The sequence below is a fragment of the Somniosus microcephalus genome, chromosome 2, assembly GCF_052327205.1.
Source record: "Somniosus microcephalus isolate GS21.2 chromosome 2, FLI_Smic_1.0, whole genome shotgun sequence".
NCBI lineage: Eukaryota > Metazoa > Chordata > Chondrichthyes > Squaliformes > Somniosidae > Somniosus > Somniosus microcephalus.
The window spans coordinates 270,590,429-270,609,499 of NC_140988.1; the positions used below are offsets into that span (position 1 = coordinate 270,590,429).

Genomic DNA, 19,071 nt, shown 5'->3' on the forward strand with positions numbered 1-19,071 from the left:
GGGGATGCGAAGTGACGCGGGGATGGGGGAACTTACTGAGTTTTCATTTAATTTTGTTCTCAATTTTTGTTCCCCCTTCTGCTCCTCTGCTGGGGTATGGTTTCCACAGGTTCTGACAGTCCAAGTGCAAATAAAGAAAAAGATTGAAAATGCTTGAAAACCAATTAAGTCAGGTGATAGAAATACACAGCAGAACCTCAGCATCTGAAAAGAGAAAAGACTAGTTACCGTTTCAAATGTAGACTGGGTCTACAGCACAATGTGAAACTCTCTCTGCTTTTTTCCAGTCCTGACAGACCGACTGCATATTTCTAGCATTTTCTGTTTTTGTTCATACATGTGCACTTTCGAGCTGGTATCACAGTTTAGAGACACTGGGGTAGATCTTGACTTTCCGCGATAGTATAAAACAGGTGATAGCTAATCGACAGCCTATTGAAGTCAGTGGAAATTAAAATCTGGAAAGATGTATTACGTGCAGCTGATTCAACATCGCCCACTTTACAGTATTCCAAAGTCAAAGTTGCCCTCTGTGTGGAAATGCACTGCCATGTCTGACACCGAGCCATTCACAGCCAGAAGTTTCTAGGTTAAATCTCTCATCTGTCCAAGGTGATGCTGGGGATGCCACAGGTTTAGGGAGAAAGAGAGGAAAAATCATCTATCCAGTGAATCCTGCTGACAACTGCTCCTGTGTGGAAGTTGGATAAGGACAGGATTGGATTTGGCAATCTAGGCTAACAGATGAAGATTAGACCGTTGTGAAACAGGTTAGTTTTACCCTGTTGATGTGTTACTGCAGTAGTCATCCTGCTCAGTGCAGGAGGAATCAAAGTTGAGTGAGGTGCTAGAGGGTGCGCAGTGCTTATAAAACTGTACTTCAGCACGAGATGTGTCTTCAAGAGAGGAGGGGAGAATAGAAACTGACTGCTTCGTAATTGAGAGTACCATTGGCTGGGAGTTTAGTGGCATATGAATGAGCAGACCTGAGCAATGATCATACCAGAGCAATGATCATACCATACTGAACTTAGACCCATATGGGAGTGGTGTATTTATTGCCATTCTTTGATGTTCTATTTACTCACTGCTAAAATACTGTTGCTATTTCCTTCAAAATTACATTAGTTAGGACTTCCTTGACTTTTAAATGTAATGAGATTTTTTTGAACTAGAACATTAACATTCAAACAACTAACATTAGTGTTCTGTGTGGCAGTGTTGAATGAATCGTTGGGGCATGACTATTAGATCTGTAATGTAACGCTATAAACCATGCAATCTATAATCAGAAACAGAGATGACTCTGCAAGCACTGTAATTGGCCTCGGCTCCCCTGGGTTAATGAGGGGGAAGGTTGTCTAGTGTTCTTGCTCCTTATTGCTATCCAGTGAGTCCTGTGCACATAAATATTGGGTGGGGACTGGATCAGCCTTGGTTCTAAATTCCCCCACAGTCAAATAGCCTACTAGTACTCACTGTTAAAAGTTTACGTATGAATGATGGAAATTTGGGTATGGTACCAGAGGGTGACTGGCACCTATGGAGCTGTATTCCATCTATGAGTCAATGGGGGAAAAATTCGGTATCGCCCCGTTTGGGGCGTTCGTATTGGCGGTGCGCAAAGTTTAGCGCCAGGCGCAAATAATCGCCACCTCGAGCGATATTGGGTTGCAACGCCCCTGAAGGTGATCGCGGTGCTAAATCAGGCTCTGCACGGTAGTCTTAAGGCGCTAACCCGGCGGCGCAATGCAATTTCTCTGTGGGCGGGCGCAGCGCAGGTGCTGTCAATAATCGATTTGACTTAGACACGCTGGCGCTGGTCAGCTCTTAAAGGGGCGGATCGATTCTCATCTGCAGCCACACTCTGCGCCTTGTAGGCCTCAAAATCGACGGAAACCTACCTGTGGCGGCCAAAACTTCAAGGACATGGAGAGGGTCAGGGAGAGAGCGCAGCGCTTCAGCGAGGGGGCATTGGATGCTCTGGTTGGCGCGGTGGAGCGCCGGCGAACTGTGCTGTACCCGGAGAATGGCAGGAGGCCTAATCAGACCGAATACCGCAGAGCTTGGAGGGAGGTTTCCCAAAGAGTCACCTCCAGCAGCATGGTGCCCAGGACTCCTGTGCAATGCAGGAAGAAGTTCAACGACCTCACTCGGGTCGTTAGGGTGAGTGCCTTTTTCAGAATCATCTTCATCCCTCCATCTGCACCTCACTTTATGGCCAGAGGGTGCGCGAAGCCCCAATGGCCAGCTGTCATCCAGCACCCATGGCCCTTTCTGGAAACACACACGCACATTCAGCTCAATGCATAATGTAAGGGCTATTCTACCATGGGAGGCATGTGATGTCAGCTCAGGGCAGCATAATGTAAGGGCTATTCTACCATGGGAGGCATGTGATGTCAGCTCAGGGCAGCATAATGTAAGGGCTATTCTACCATGGGAGGCATGTGATGTCAGCTCAGGGCAGCATGTTTCATCACACCCCGTCCTTTCTCTTGCAGGCCAAGCTGGCGAGTAACCGCAGGCAGCAGCTTCGCATCGGAGGAGGCCCGCCTCACCTGCAGACCCTTACAGACCTGGAGGAGCGAGTCCACCAGATCGCTGCATGCCGAATGAGTGGTCCCGTCGCCTCTGGAGCTGCCGACCCCATTGTGCACAGCGATGGTAAGGTCATCACCTTTTTGAACTCTCTCCTTCCACTTGTTGCCCCCACCAGCATGTTTTTTCACTCTGGACCCAAGTCAGAGCATTGCAGCACTCATGCATCCCTTGCTGCCACCCTGTCCTTTCGCTAAAGCCACTCTTCAACCTCCTTGCTTTCAGATGCTGCATCACCAGCTCGGGAGCCGGGCCCTCAAGCTGCCACTGTGAGTGACTCGGGAGGCGACAAGCAGGAGGAAGCCGGACCATCCGTACCACCCTCAGGCGAGCCAGCCCATCTGCAGACTGGGGAGACTACTTCCCTGGAGGGGAGCAGGGGGGAATGCTCTGAGGAGGATCTAGCTCCAGGAACCAGCGGCCTGCAGCAACGCAAGGGGGGTAGGGAAGCTCGGGGGTCATCTCCCCGGAGGGCGAGTCGGGCCGCGAGTGCTGCTGCACAGAGCGCAGAAGAGGTGCGTGCCCTCACAGAAATGAGCGCCCAGGCTCGGCTAAGGCACACTGAGCTCATGGCTGCAATGGCAAGGATGCCTGAATTCATTGAGACACTGGCAAGGAGTGTCCAAGACTTTGGCGCAGCACAGGCAAGGAATGCGCAGGACTTCGGGACAGCACTGGAAAGGATTGTCCAGGGCTTCACCGAAGCACTGGCACCTGCCACCCAAGTGCTGAGTGCTGCCACGCAGTCACTCGCTGGTCTCCTGCAGACGCAGATTGAGGCCACATGAGCACTGACTGCTGTCACCCTCGCTGGATCGGGCAGGATTACCCGGGGCCCTTGCAGCACCACAGCAGGCCAGCAATCTGTGGACCAGCCGATTGCTGCGCATGCTGCGGTGCTGCCCCGTCAGAGTGCCAGTGTGTCGGCCGACCAGGGAGCTGCTGTCCGCTCTCAGGATGACAGCATTCCTGATGCCACCACTGGCACGTCTCCACTGCAGCTGCCACCACCTGTAGGACAGACTGCTTCCACCCATGCAGAGTTGGAGCAGTCAGCAGCCGGGCCCTCCAGGCCCAGAGCTCGTCCAGGCCGTCCCTCAGGGGCATCTGCGCTTTCGGACAGTCAGCAGCCCTCCCCCAGCCTTGCTGCAGCCATTGGGGTCCCATTACGGAGGAGCTGCAGGGAGGGAAGGGGCCAATCTCGCAAGCGAAGCAGATCACCATCGAGGGGGAAAAAGTAAAAGGTGCTGCTGATACCTGTTATTTGTAGAATTCAAGGCCGAGGATGCTGGTCTGAATGTTAGTTATGTTTTGGACAGTCTCCCGGGTGTGCGAGTCACTTATGTGGCGGTCTGTTTGTTTTGCTTTTTGTTGCCATTGCTTTGTCATGCGGGAAGGAAGCACATTTTGTAAAATAAACAACTTTCTTTATTTACAATGGCCATGTCTGCTCTTTACATACATTTTGCCCTTCATAGGCTTTGGGGTATCAGAACGGTTCCATTCCTGTTCTTGGAATGGCAGCAAGCATTCCCTGAGAGGGGCCTAGAAGCGACTTCTGATAAGCCTCTGACGGACGGCCCTTCCAGTTTGTGCCTCCCTCCCGTCTTGGTCCTCCTCCTCCTCCTCCTCCTCTGCTGCTGTTTCAATGTCTGGTGGCATTGGCTGGGTCCTCAGGATTGCGAGGTTATGCAGCATGCAACACACAACCACGAAGTGGGAGACTCGCTCAGGTGAGTACTGAAGGGCTCCTCCGGAATGGTCCAGACAGCGGAACCGTTGCTTCAGCACGCCGATTGTGTGCTCAATAATGTTCCTGGTTGCTTGATGGCTCGCATTGTAGCATTCTTCAGCAGGGGTGCTGGGCGAACGGAGCGGGGTCATCAGCCACGGGCACAGAGGATAGCCCTTGCCCCCGAGAAGCCAGCCTCGTGGGTGAGCCGGGGCCTCGAAAAGGTCTGGCGCAGGATGAAGGCGTCATGGCTGCTGCCTGGAAACTAGGCATTCACAGCGAGGATCAGCTGTCGGTGGTCACAGACCAGCTGTACATTCAAGGAATGGAACCCCTTGCGGTTGCGGAACTCCTCCGCATTCTCTATAGGCACCCGCAAAGCCACATGTATGCAGTCAATGGCGCCCTGCACCATGGGGAAGTCTGCTATTCTTGCGAAGCCCTCTGCGCGCTCCCGCTGCTTGTCCGGGGTCATTGGGAAGGAGATGTACTGCCACCTCCTTCTAAAGAGGGCATCAGTCACTTGACGGATGCAGCAATGCACCGCGAACTGCGAGATGTTGGCTATGTCCCCAGTTGCGGCCTGAAAGGAGCCGCTTGCATAGAAGTTAAGGGCAACAGTGATCTTCACAGCCACCGACAGAGATGTCCTGCACCTTAGCTGAGGCTGCAGATCTGGCTGAAGCAGGTGGCACAGCTCAGTCACCACCTCCCTACTAAAGCGCAGCCTTCGGAAACACTGCTCCTCCGACATGTTCATATATGAAAATTGCTGTCGGAAAACCCTGGCAGCGTACGGTCTCGTGTGGCGACGTCTGTTGGCCCTCCTCCGTCTGGCCATGCCTGCCCCTCTATCCCTGCGTCTCTGTGCCCTGTCAAGATGATTCAGCAGCAGGATGTTCCCATCCAATGCAGCCCCCATATTAAGTGCGCACAGAAAGTTATCCCGTTTGAGATGCTCACCAGCAGCAAGGTGATGGTCAGAAGGCTGAAGTTCTTCTGCCAGCGCTGGCTTAATGTAGAAAGAGCTCTCTGTGTGCAGCTGAGCAACTCTCTGTATCTCTCTAAGAAGTTGTGGTCCAAAAATGGCTGCCGCTTTTATACCACAACAGTCCCCTTTAAAGAACGCCCCCCCAGCCCGACAGCGACTGGGAAACGTTCCAGGTAAGCTGTCCTTATTAGCGCCAGGCGGAACGGAGGGGGGCGCCACTGAATTTCCGGTCCGGGGCGCCCCAAAGGCGTTGCACACTAAAATGACGTCATGACCTGCATGCGCCGGTGAGCGGGCGCTACGGTTTAGCGCCAGCGCGAAATGTCCACTCAATATGGGGAGAGGCGCAGGGTTCGCTGCGCCCGGGCGCTAGTTGGTTAGCGCCCCACTTGTCAGCCTCTTTAGGCGCTAACGGGTGGCGCAAACAACCAAATTTTTCCCCCAATGTCTTCAGAAGAGGAGGGGAAAGGAAAAAATTGCAAGGGGAAAGAAATAGTCTTATAAGATTTATTAAATGGCAAAGAAAAATGACAGTACTTTTTTAATATAAAAATTTCTGATAAAAAGATAGAGAGCCATGTTTGTATTTTGGAATTGTTAATACTATTCAAGTCCAGGGACATTATGTACTCATTACGTGGCTCATTGTGTAGAAATGGTGCCTAAGATGAGCAAAGCTTCTTAGTACAGCTTTAGTTTATAAAAGAACATATTGGGGGGAAAAAGTAACTACTTTATTCCCAATGAGCAAGACATCAGCAAAACAAAACATTGTATGATGCACAATTTTGCCCCAAGCTGATAGGAGAAGCCCAACTAGTCACCTTCTCCAAAACAAAACCAATAGCAAAACTGGCACTCAGCAGGTTGATATTACACGGCACTTTCAGATAATCTATACCAAGCTCAAGTCACTTCTTCAGTCTATGGCTAAACACTTGTTAGTTACAATATGATGTCTTTATTTATTTTTTAAAATTCGTTTGAGATGTGGGTGTCACTGGCAAGGCCAGCATTTATTGCCCATCCCTATTTGGTGTATCTAATAGATAAAAATGTTTGCCCTAAGATACTCCTATGAATGCCATAGCAGTGGTTTTGTAAAACCAAACTATGGCAGTTTTTGTGTACAGACGCATCATAGAGTTTGCTTCCTGTTGTTATGTGGTCAGCACTTAGCCACATAAATTTTAAACAAAAATTAGGTATAATTACTAAATGATGTCGACACTGAAGGAAGCAACTCGAAATCTCAAAGACTGGGGATCATGGAGGTCCAATGGAATGTGTTCATGCCCACGAGCTGCCATCAATTCTAAATGCCTGATCTGAGCCATTTCTCTGGGATTGGTGTTGAGTGGAGAGGAGGCGTTTCCCCGCAGGGTGGGAGGAAAAACTGGAGATCATGTCGCTCCACCCCAGGCCATTGTGTGCACATCTGAGAGACTAGTTCAGAGTAACATTAGCAGAGGCTTTTAAGTACATCTTTCAGCCCCTCTTTTGTAGTGTGTGGTACCAGGAGAGCAAGAAGGGGAAACTAAATTAACTAACTTTAAAAGCCCCTTTTAAACAATAAGCAAATATTGTATCCTTTTATCTGAATTTTCTTGTAAACTGTGTTGTATCTCTTAACTGCATTTTGTATAGTTATCTATGATATGTTTTCAAACTAAACTGGGGCATCCTGTAGATGTGTCTTTAATAAATAAAGAACTCTAAATGAGCCATGAAAAGCATGTTAATACTTCTCTGATCTAATCATACTGGTACCTGTTGATAATTGAGGGAAGAAATGATTCACCAAAAAGAGACCTTCTAAAAAGCAGCTTGAGACTGTCGAGCCTCATCATCAAAGCTAAAATTCTTAGAAAACCTCAAAACCACAACAAGCCATTTAAGTTTATGTTCAGGAAAAAAACAGATCTCCATCTCAGAATGAACCGAATATGCCGCTACTTATTTTGCAGCATACAATTCAATTTTTTCAATTCAAATCGCTTTATTGGCATGACAAGGTACATCTTATGTTGCCAAAGCATCGAAAAACATTTATGGTTGAACACATAAACAGATATATCCCTGAGTGTATAAATATACATTCATATAATTTGTATATACTCTTTTCTTAGATTTAATGGTTGTCCCTCTGTTTATGGCAAGCTGTAACATAGTGTGCCGCTAAGGTTACACAATTTCTCTGTTCCCCTAGTAGGTATGGGAGTTTTTGGTCGTCATTCAAAATTCTGAGTTCAGGGCATGATGGCGACTACTTGGCACAAATGTATACACGGACATATATTGCTATTGAACACAATTTGAAAGCTGAGTGTTCCATGTCAGCAAGTGCGAACATAAAACCATTTACTTAAGTTGTTAATTCAGAATTGATTCAAAATCTGTTTTGTATTTTGAATGTTTTGGAAACCAGATTCACGAATGTTATCTGCTATTGTAAAGTTGTCAGTTTAAGGTGCATTTAAAGCTCTTTTTTTCCCTCCCTACAGCTGGTATGCCAATGGGTGTTCTAAATGTGGCCAAAATAAAACCTTATCAAAGTGGTTTTTACTGTGATGATGAAACCATCAAGTATCCATTCAGGAACAGTACCGTCACTTCCACTGCGCTGTATACAGTGGGGTTTGCACTGCCCATATCAGCTGTAAGTAGCTCAGACAACCTGTGGAACAGTTGGGGCTGCCCCCTAAAAATCATGGTGTTGGTAGGATGGAAGAGTAAATGGGAGAGATAAAAACATGGTGGTGACTTGTGGTTACTGGTTTAATTATCATGAAACCTGCTTTATTGTTCCACTCCATATTTTCTTAATCGATTTTCTTCTAGAATTAGATAAATGCAAAGTTTTAAAAGTAATCATAAAATGTTGAGTATGAATTTCTACTAATGCAGGGTTTCAGCCCGTCAGCCTTTCACTGCTAAATAAACAGAAGTACCACACAGCCAGCATTACAAACACTGGCCTATGGGGAGACGGTGGGGTTGCGGGGTTAGTTTATGGATTGCTCTAAAAAAGAGCGAGCACAGTCACGATGGGCCAAATGGTCTCCTTCTGTGCTATAAACCTCTATGGTACGTGTAATGTGACTGGTGGTTTTGAGGGTCAGGTAATAGCTAACGGTTTAATTAAAATAAGATGATTATTTTAAAAATGGGATTTTGTGTGTTTTGCAGTTGCATGCACCAGGCTGTTGCATTTTGGCTGTGAATGCTTTGATCTTTTGGCTGTGTCAGCAGCTGCACATTCAGGCACTGGCTTCTTATATTTGGGCAGCTGTGTGTGATAAATTATTACTGCAGCCAATAAGCTTTGCTATGTCCGATTCTTCCAGCTTTTTTTGCACTCTTCCAATTTGTAATGTCAACTAGTCCCATCAGGATCAACTCCTGAGCTGAACCTGCAAGATCCTTCCACTGAGGAATATGTAATTCTTGAGTAAGAAAGACTTGCATTTATATAGCGCCTTTCACAACCACCAGACACTGCAAAGCGCTTTACAGCCAATGAAGAACTTTTTTTGAAGTGTAGTCACTGTTGTAATGTGGGAAACGCAGCAGGCAATTTGCATGCAGCAAGCTCCCACAAACAGCAATGTGATAATGACCAGATAATCTGTTTTAGTGATGTAGATTGAGGGATAAATATGGGCCAGGGCACCGGGGAGAACTCCCATGCTCTTCTTCGAAATAGTGCCAAGGGATCTTTTACGTCCACCTGAGAGAACAGACGGGGCCTCGGTTTAACGTCTCATCTTTAACAGCACCTTTAGCAGTGCAGCACTCCCTTGGTACTGCACCGGAGTGTCAGCCTAGATTTTTGTGGTCAAGTTGCTGGGGTGGGACTTGAACCCACAACTTTCTGACTCAGAGGTGAGGGTGCTACCAACTGAGCCACAGCTGACAGGGTAGCCACTGAGAAAGAGCAGGGTGGCCCCTTGCTCCAGCACTGGAACAGTGCTGATCAACTCAAGAATCACAAGTTTAGATTTCAGCCTCCACTGATTTCAGCTTCCCTCCTTGCTCCCAGCTTTGCCAGGTTTCAGCCAGAACCATCTGTGGTGCTGGAGCATTCCAAACCTGATGGCAGAAATGCTGATCAGGTCAGGATTGGACAGTGGGGCACCGCTCCTGCCAGCCAGTTATAAAGTGGCATCGGCTGCAGCTGTTGAGAAGTTGGTGTGCTCTCCTGGTTGAATGAAAAGTCATGGTAGCATGAGGAAGTCATGAGGACTTGAACCACAGTTAAACTGAGGATGCAAGGGTTCTCCCCACCCTGGCCCACAGGATGCAGCTCAACTGAGTGTAGCCTAGAGGTGTCTCAAAATGAGAGGCTAGCAGCAGTGAAGAACATTTATAAACAGTGTATTCCAGGAGTTAACAGAATGGTTGCAGCTGACATTCAAATAGGATCGACAGACTTGATATGAGTGGTGCTCACAGTACAGCAGGTGACTTTCATTTACACTTTGAAGACTGCAGCTGCATTTCTGCTCTAAAAGAAAATACTGAGTGCTTTCAGGTTATTCTGGGGCTCCATGGATTAAGAACTGTTTCAAGGACGAACGTCATTGTATTTTTAGAGTACTCGGTGTTACTTACAGAAGATTATTTTTAACATAGGAATAACATGCACTGTTGGTAGAATGTTCAGTGCTCAGAGAGTTACTCTTGCCTCTACAATGAAAGGTAGGAATTCACTGCATGCGCACTCGCTGCTGATTACTTGTGGTGTTATGCACTCCTTTAAAAAAAAACGATTTCCCATTCATTTGAGTGAACACTGTAGATTTAATATTTATAACACAACCTCGTACAGGTTGATGCTACTTTGACTGCGTCTGTGCATAGTGGTGGAAATTAGTTTCACCCAATTCGCTTGGCACTGAAAATAGTGTGAAGTGGATCTCCTAGTTTACGATCATTTATTAGCAATTGATCGAGACAAGCTTATTGAACTGGATAACCACATTATTGTTTTGACATTGGGGGGAAAAATTAACCTTATCTTCGGAGTTCCCAATGAGGTGGTTGTTTGATGGTTTCAGTCAGGGAACGGCGATTAATTCTGATATTAGCTCTGATGATGTGGAATCTGTATGGGTAGAGCTGAGAAATACCATGGGGCAGAAAATGTTAGTGGGAGTTGTATACAGACCCCCAAACAGTAATGCTGAGGTTGGGGATGGCATTAAACGGGAAATTAGAGACGCGTGCAATAAGGGCACAGCAGTTATCATGGGTGACTTTAATCTACATATAGATTGGGCTAACCAAATTAGTAACAATACTGTGGAGGAGGAATTCCTAGAGTGTATACGGGATGGTTTCCTGGACCAATATCTCGAGGAACCAACTAGAGATCAGGCCATCTTAGACTGGGTATTATGTAATGAGAAAGGATTAATTAGCAATGTTGTTGTGCGAGGCCCCTTGGGGAGGAGCAATCATAATATGATAGAATTCTTCATTAAGATGGAGAGTGAAGTAGTTGTCTCAGAGACTAGGGTCCTGAATTTAAATAAAGGAAACTACGATGGTATGAGGCGCGAGTTGGATAGGATTGATTGGGGAATGTTACTCAAAGGGTTGACGGTGGATAGGCAATGGCAAACATTCAAAGACCGCATGGATGAACTACAGAACTTGTTCATCCCAGTTTGGCATAAAAATAAAACAAAAAAGGTGACTCAACCGTGGCTAACAAGGGAAATTAGGTATAGCATAAGATCCAAGGAGAGGACATATAAATTGGCCAGAAAAAGCAGCAAACCTGAGGATTGGGAGCAGTTTAGGATTCAGCAAAGGAGGACAAAGGGATTAATTAAGAGGGGGAAAATGGGGTATGAGAGTAAGCTTGCAGGGAACATAAAAACTGACTGTAAAAGCTTCTATAAATATGTGAAGAGAAAAAGATTGGTGAAGTCAAGCGTAGGTCCCTTGCAGTCAGATCAGGGGAATTTATAATGGGGAACAAAGAAATGGCAGACCAATTAAATACATACTTTGGTTCTGTCTTCACAAAGGAGGACACAAATAACCTCCAAGAGATATCGGGGAATATAGGGCCTAATGAGAGGGAGGAATTGAATGAAATCAGTATTTGTAGGGAAATGGTGTTAGGGAATTTGACGGCATTGAAGGCCGATAATTTACATCCTAGGGTACTTAAGGAAGTGGCCCTTGAAATAGTAGATGCATTGCTGGTCATCTTCCAAAATTCTATAAACTCTGGAACAGTTCCCATGGATTGGAGGGTAGCTAATATAACCCCACTATTTAAAAAAGGTGATAGAGAGAAAACAGGGATAGACCGGTAAGCCTGACATCGGTAGTAGGGAAAATGCTAGAGTCCATTATAAAAGATGTAATAGCAGAGCACTTGGAAAACAATGACAGGATCGGACAAAGCCAACATGGATTTACAAAAGCTAAGTCATACTTGACTAATCTACTGGAATTTTTGAGGATGTAACTGGTAGAATAGATAAGGGAGAACCAGTAGTTGTGGTGTATTTGGACATTCAGAAGGCTTTCGATAAGGTCCCGCATAAGAGATTGGTGTGCAAAGTTAAAGCACATGGGATTGGGGGTAAGGTACTGACTTGGATAGAGAACTGGCTGGCAGACAGGAAGCAAAGAGTTGGAATAAACGGCTCTTTTTCCGAGTGGCAGGCAGTGACTAGTGGGGTACCGCGGGGATCGGTGCTAGGGCCCCAGCTATTCACAATATATATTAATGATCTAGACACGGAAACTAGATGTAATATCTCCAAGTTTGCAGATGACACAAAGCTGGGTGGGCATGTGTGCTGTGAGGAGGATGCAGAGAAACTCCAGTATGATTTGGATAGGTTAGGTGATTGGGCAGATGCATGGCAGATGCAGTATAATGTGGATAAATGCGAGGTTATCCACTTTGGTGGCAAAAACAGGAAGATAGATTATTATCTGAACGGCAATAGATTGGGAAAAGGGGAAGTGCAACGAGACCTGGGTGTCCTCGTGCACCAGTCGCTGAAGGTAAGCATGCAGGTGCAGCAGGCGCTTAAGAAGGCAAATGGTATGTTGGCCTTCATAGCGAGAGGATTCGAGTACAGGAGCAAGGATGTCATGCTGCAGTTGTACAGGGCATTGGCGAGACCACACCTTTGAGTATTGTGTGCAGTTTTGGTTGCCTTATCTGAGGAAGGATGTTCTTGACATGGAGGGAGTGCAGCGGAGATTCACCAGACTGATACCTGGGATAGTAGGAATGACGTATGAGGAGAGATTGGGTCGATTAGGCTTATATTCGCTAGAGTTTAGAAGAATGAGAGGGGATCTCATTGAAACTTATTAAATTCTAACAGGTCTAGACAGACTAGATGCAGGAAGGATGTTCCCGATGGCAGGGGAGTCCAGAGCCAGGTGTCACAGTCTAAGGATAAGGGGTAAGCCATTTAGGACTGAGATGAGGAGGAATTTCTTCACCCAGAGAGTGGTGAACCTGTGGAATTCTCTACCACAGAAGGCAGTTGAGGCCAACTTATATTAAATATATTCAAGAAGGAGTTAGATATATTTCTTAAGGCTAAAGGGATATGGAGAGAAAGCAGGGCCAGGGTACTGAATTTGGATGATCAGCCATGATCTCATTAAATGGCAGAACAGGCTCGAGGGGCCGAATGGCCTAATCCTGCTCCTATCTTCTATGTTTCTTTCTCCTGACTTCTTGTTTAGGGATTCCTCTAGTGCTGTGGCTAAAATATAACATAACAAAATGAATTCATCTGTGAATGCTGTGACTGCTACACAATGATTTTACTGCTACTGGATGATTGGAGCTTCTTGGGTTTTATTGCTGACATAAAACTCTCATCTAGAAACTGCGCTGTTGCATCCATTTTAAGTGCCAGTGGTAACCCTTTCATCCTGTAGCATTCCAACTTCGGTTCTGACAACTTATAAGATTTCTTGTTGACAAAGCTGCCATCCTCTGCAGAGATTAATGGTGTGCAACGTAGGGGAAGGGAGGATGTGGAACAACTTGGCTTGTTTCCTAGATTCTTCCTCCAAGGTTTTCTTTGAAGCTGATCTGTACGAATTGTGACTTAAACCAATTTGTACAGCAAAAAAATGATGACTTAAACTGCTTAGTGTTTGTGGCATTGTGTTTTCAAATTCATCAAATCACATTTTGGCCATCTCTGCAATCACCACTTACATTATGTTAATCTTTTTTGTGCAATTTTTGGCCCTATTTCAAAGAGGAAATAACATAGTAATTGTCTCATATCATGATGGAGCGTATTTCGCACAACCATATGCGGGCATTAATTCAGAGCTAGTTGTGTGGGTAATCCTAATGGTACTGGAGGTCAGAAGAAGAGTGGGTTTAGTGCTTTGTTATAATCCATGTTTCCTGAGTGGATGGATTTAGCCACTGAGAAATCTTAGAGTAGCAATTCCATTGTTTACAAGTTGACTTTAGGAATATGGAAAGCCACAATACTAGTGGCTTGATGAAAGCATGTCTGCCAATTATTGGTGAGCAAATCGCATATAGAGTAGATTATCTAGTAGTAAGAGTAAACCACTGGACTTAAAACGTTTGGGTCAGTAACATAGCATTTGGAACATTATTGCAAAATGGAAGCTAGCTCAACTTGCATTTAGTGGTTGACTATTCCTACGTACTATCAAAAGTAATCAAAAATGGTTATCTTCAGATGAGGAAAGAGGTGCGATGAAAGCCTTTCACAGTTCCAGTATTTGCACCAATGAATGTTATCAGTTCAATTACCTTCCCACAAAAATCCCTAAATTGCTAATGTCATTTCCTACTTTATGATTAACTTACAGAGTAGCTGATTTCCTGTAACAATGTCTCTAAGAGTACTATTCAACCACTATCATGCCATGAGTTTGGGACAGGTTGTGACGTAGCAGATGTTATAACGATGCCATGTGAATTTTTGGAGTGAAATCTATTTACCAACATACGAAATTGACGGTCAGGAAAAGACCAGCTGCTCCATCAAGCCTGCCCATCATGGTGGCCGGATCATCATGGCTAAAGACCTCTTCCCACCCACCATGTAATCTCCTGAGAGGGGTGAAAAAACCCAGGGCCAAAAAGGGAAAAAATACTCTAGTAAATTCCTCTCCCACCCCCTCAGGCGATCAAAACCAGTCCAGGAGATCGCATGGGCCAAGTGTTATCACAAAAGACTTTGGGGGAGGAATTCAGTATCGCCCCATTTGAGGCGCTAACTTTTGAAAGCTGGGAAACTTGGCGCCAGGCACTAATGATTCCCAGCTTTTTCAAAATTTGGTGTCTGCGCTCCAGGAAGGAAGTGAAGTGCTAAATCAAGCGCTCCACTAACTGCCTGGAGCGCTAAAGGACGCAGGCGGGGCGGTAGTGGTGCAGCGCTGCCGCGATCCGAGGCTCCTTCCCTCCCTTAAAGGGAAGGGCCATCGCTGCAGGCTCTGCATTAGTTAGCTAGTCCCCGACGGCATCCGCGATCCGGCCCAATCAGCCCCATGCACTCCAGCAGAGTGCCATGTTGATCGATCATAGCCCAGGAGCAATTGAAAAAAATCACTTGAAGCATTGTTAAAATTTTTCTCCTACCCGCGCCAACATCCCCTTTTATTTGCGCCTCCGAAGTTTCTGGCCTCCCGAACAACGCCTCCTGCAGCTGTCGGTGTTGTAACCTGGCGATGCTGCAGGGGGCGGAATCGAAGTACGTGTCCGGGGCGATGCGCACGGTCTCTGGGCGCAGGAGATCGTGGCACAAAGTTTTACCGCCGCCGCAAAGCTCTCGGCCAATTTAGCGGGAGTCGTTCATTTCACCGCGCCCGGTCAGTAAATCATTATCGCCCCCGGAAGCGATAACTGGAGGCTTTAAGGTACCAAATTTCTCCCCCTTTATATGATGCGATGTCTGCCCCAATTAGGAACTGGTCCAGCTCCCTCTTGAAGGCGTGCAGAGAGTCAACACCAACCACACCAGCTGACAATATATTCCAGAGGTTTACAACTCTCAGGGGGGAAAAGAAGAACCACCTAATATTTCTACTCTTACATAGATTAAACTCGGGTCCCCGGTCATCCCCAATCTATTAAACTGGAATAATCTATCAACAGGGATACTATCCAGCCCTTTAATTATTTTATAGCTCTCTTATCGGGTCACTTCTAAGTCTACGCTGCTCTAAATTAAATAGACTAAGGTCCTTGGGTCTATCTGAGTAACTGAGTTTCTTTAAGCTACAAATTATTCTTGTAGCTCTCCTATTCCAAGGCCACTATATCACCCACCATGTGGGGGGACCAAAACTGAGCTCAGTATACTAGATGCAGTCTTACCAGCGACCTATATAGTGTCAAAATGGTGTCCTTTGATTTATACTGAAAAGTTGTATTGATAGAACCAAATACCCTGTTCGCTTTAGCTACAGCTTCTCTACATTGGTCAGGAACCTTCAGTAATCTGCACAATAATACCAAGGTCTTTTACTCTCTCAACCTCTTTCAGTATATTCCCTGCAATGATACGTGTATTCTGTGTTGGCCCTAACAACATGCATGACACTACATTTATCTAAATTAAATGCCATTTGCCATTGTGTGGTCCACTCCCTTTCTGGAAAGGACTCCAGGAAGCTCAGTGGAAGGCATAACAAGAAACCCATAAGGCATTATAGGGAAACAACAAGATCCAAAAAGACGCAGGCAAAATAGGAATGGTGTCCCTCTTTGTCTCTCTCCTGATTCAAATCCCAGAATTTCCCCATGGCCCCTACGTTTTAAATGTGGCTGTGCCTAGGTATTTCTTTATTAAATAGGCATTTACAACATTTGAATTATTGGGGAAATTCAGTTTTGTAAAAATTAACAGATCAGATCTGTATAAATTATGAAGAGATTATTCCTTGTAGTGTAACAAATGGGCCCTTGGGGAGCCTTTAAAAAAATCTATACATGTAATTTTCTACTTTGACAGGCGGAAAATAGGCAGTGTGGGCTTGTCTGCCTGTATACACCCCTCATGAAGTCCATGGATAGGAAAATCGGGCAGGGTATATAATGGGCGGTTGATCCAGTACCGCCAGTTTTCCACCCCCACTGGAAAAAAAACCTTGCATTTATATAGTGCCTTTCATGACCACCAGACGTCTCAAAGCGCTTTACAGCCAATGAAGTACTTTTAGAGTTTAGTCACTGTTGTAATGTGGGAAACGCGGCAACCAATTTGCACACAAACAGCAATGTGATAATGACCAGATAATCTGTTTTTAGTGATGTTGATTGAGGGATAAATATTGGCCAGGACACCAGGGATAACTTCCCTGCTCTTCTTCGAAATAGTGCCTTGGGATCTTTTACATCCACCCGAGAGAGCAGACGGGGGCTTGGTTTAACTTCTCATCCGAAAGACAGTACCTCCGACAGTGGAGCACTCCCTCAGCACTGCACCGGAGTGTCAGCCTAGCTTTATGTGCTCAAGTCCCTGGAGTGAGACTTGAACCCACAACCTTCTGACTCAGAGGCAAGTGTGCTACCCACTGAGCCACAGCTGACACAGTTGAAGTTGAATGTTATATGAGTTATACTTTAATCACTGAATTTGCAACTATATTAAATTCATTAACATTCCCTTCATTGTCATAATGAATACATCTTTCAGTCTTCAGAAGCACAGCCTTTGGTTGATAATGAGGCACATGTTAGAGGCTCTATATGCACACGCAAGTTATTGTTATTGTTTCTAAATGTGAAGTTGTTCCTCCCGGTTCTTCCCTCTTTTCCTGAACTAATGCTAAGCTATATTCCAGAGCTGCAACCAGCCTCACTGAAGGAGCCGTTCTTCATGTGTGAGCACAGGCAGTGCCAGAACAAAGCTCAGCCATGAAAGATATTGGGCTGGATTTTGTGGGGGGGTCAGTGGGTGCCATCGATGGCGGGTCGGGTGGGAAAGTGTTTTTTTCCCCAGCGGGTCGGGACCCCGCTGTGAACCCGCTGCCACACACCTTTCCCTTATGTCGGGTCTCTGAGCGCTGAGCAGACCTGACATGCAGCGGCGGGTTCACAGTGGGGGACCCAATTCAGGTAATTAGTGGCTTGTTTAGAGCCACTTAAGAATGATTTTCAGCTCACCTTCTGCATTTGACAGCTAGCCCACGGGCCCACGCTGGTCGTGGACCACATCTGTCAAGCTGAGGTGGGTGTTCAGTGGCCATTGAATCAGCTGTTGAGCTGACAGCTTCAAATGTATGGTAAAAGCTCCCACCTTACAGAGATATCTTCCCTCAGCCACAAACTCTTCCTCACTGCATATCCACAACAGATTCACCATGCTGCAAGTCTTTACACAAGTCTCCAACCAGTCTGATCTCATTACCTCTCTCACCATTGACAGATCGCTTCTGTCATCTCTATTTCACCTGCCATCTATTCCATCAGCATGGGTGCTCTTTATATTCTTTCACCTTGGTCCTCAGAATCCCACCATGATCAGCCCCAACACCAGCAGCACCAGGCACACCAGTAGCACCAACAACACCACCACCAACCTTCTCCGCAATCATCTGATGCCGCACAGGACAGAGGGCATCAGCACCGAGCACATTGCTGCCCGGGAGGCCAGTGATGGCCTCACCATGGCCAGATTTACTTCACTTGACACTGTACACCCTAGCTGCCACATGATGCGCCAGGTTGGCACCACCCAACACCAACACCATAAAGCATCCCTACAATGCCCAAGCTATTCCTTTCACACTCATCACCATTGCGGGGGTACCGTTATGTATCACCATTCACTGCAGCTCACTATGCCACTTCCAAAGGTGCACACAAAGGGCTAGATTTTCAGGGAGCCGTCAGGCGGGGTTTGAGGCATGTGAGGGGGGGGGGGAATCCCGACTTTGGGGGTCCCGACACCATCCTGCCCAAAACCCCGCCCCACGTAAGTTTCGGGGGCGGCGGGTATTGCCCCGCACTGGGACCCGCCGAAACCAGGCGGGAATGGATTAGTGCCACTTAACTGCCTGTTAACAGGTAGTTAACAGGCAGTTTTTAGCCTAATCCCCATTTTGAGGGGTTTCGTGTGGGTTTCTCGACGGCTCCAAACCACGCCAGGTTAGAGCAGCGGGCCGTTGGGTTGAATGAGTTGGAGGGGTCGCGATGTCGGTGCTCAGGTGAGTGATGGGTGCATGAGTGTAAAGGTAAGTGTGTTTGGTGTGTCTAAAGTGTGTAAAGAACTTTTACTTACCTTTACTTAACAGCCTTTCTTCCTGTAGCCGCCGGGAGCGCAGCACTCAGCCAGACTGAAAGCTGAACGGCTGCGATCTGTCAAAAGTGACAGCCTTCAGCTTTTAGTGCCGCTGAGATTTCTAAATGAGTCTGCGCAGAAGGACTCATCTTAGAAATCAGACTGTCAGTGTTTGACAGCTTCAAACAGCTGTAAAACACTGATATTTCATCTGTCAGAAATCTTGACAGATGAAATTTTAGTCTGTGACGTCACCTGTTGCCAGGTGGCCCTTAATTGGCCTGCTGAGCCCGCCAGCGGGCTCAACAAGGTCAATCAAGGGAAAATCGCGCGGATTGGCCGGACGTCGAAGTAGGCGGGTCAGAAACCCAAAAGGGGAAGTCCCGCCTTCTTCCCGACAGGTTCGACAAAATCGACCCCAAAGTGTTGAAAATAAAGGTTTCAGTGTTTGATACCACATTCACAGAAACTTT

The 19,071-nt window shown here is 46.5% G+C and overlaps 1 protein-coding gene across 6 annotated transcripts in view; it reads left to right on the forward strand.

Annotated features, from left to right (window-relative positions):
- The window catches only part of plpp1a (phospholipid phosphatase 1a), a 139,905-nt gene that overhangs the window by 61,604 nt on the left and 59,230 nt on the right, over nucleotides 1–19,071 (forward strand). Inside the window, exons 1-2 of one of the 6 annotated variants that reach the window (XM_085972109.1) lie at nucleotides 2,439–2,667; nucleotides 7,829–7,983. The exons of 2 other annotated variants lie outside the window; for them this stretch is intronic. In XM_085972109.1, the coding sequence (XP_085828235.1) occupies nucleotides 2,454–2,667; nucleotides 7,829–7,983 (369 nt within the window). In that variant the 5' untranslated portion in view covers nucleotides 2,439–2,453. Of the gene's footprint in view, nucleotides 1–2,438; nucleotides 2,668–7,828; nucleotides 7,984–9,967; nucleotides 10,026–19,071 lie in introns of those variants that run through there. 3 more of the 6 variants (XM_085972116.1, XM_085972148.1, XM_085972137.1) reach the window with 3 other exon arrangements.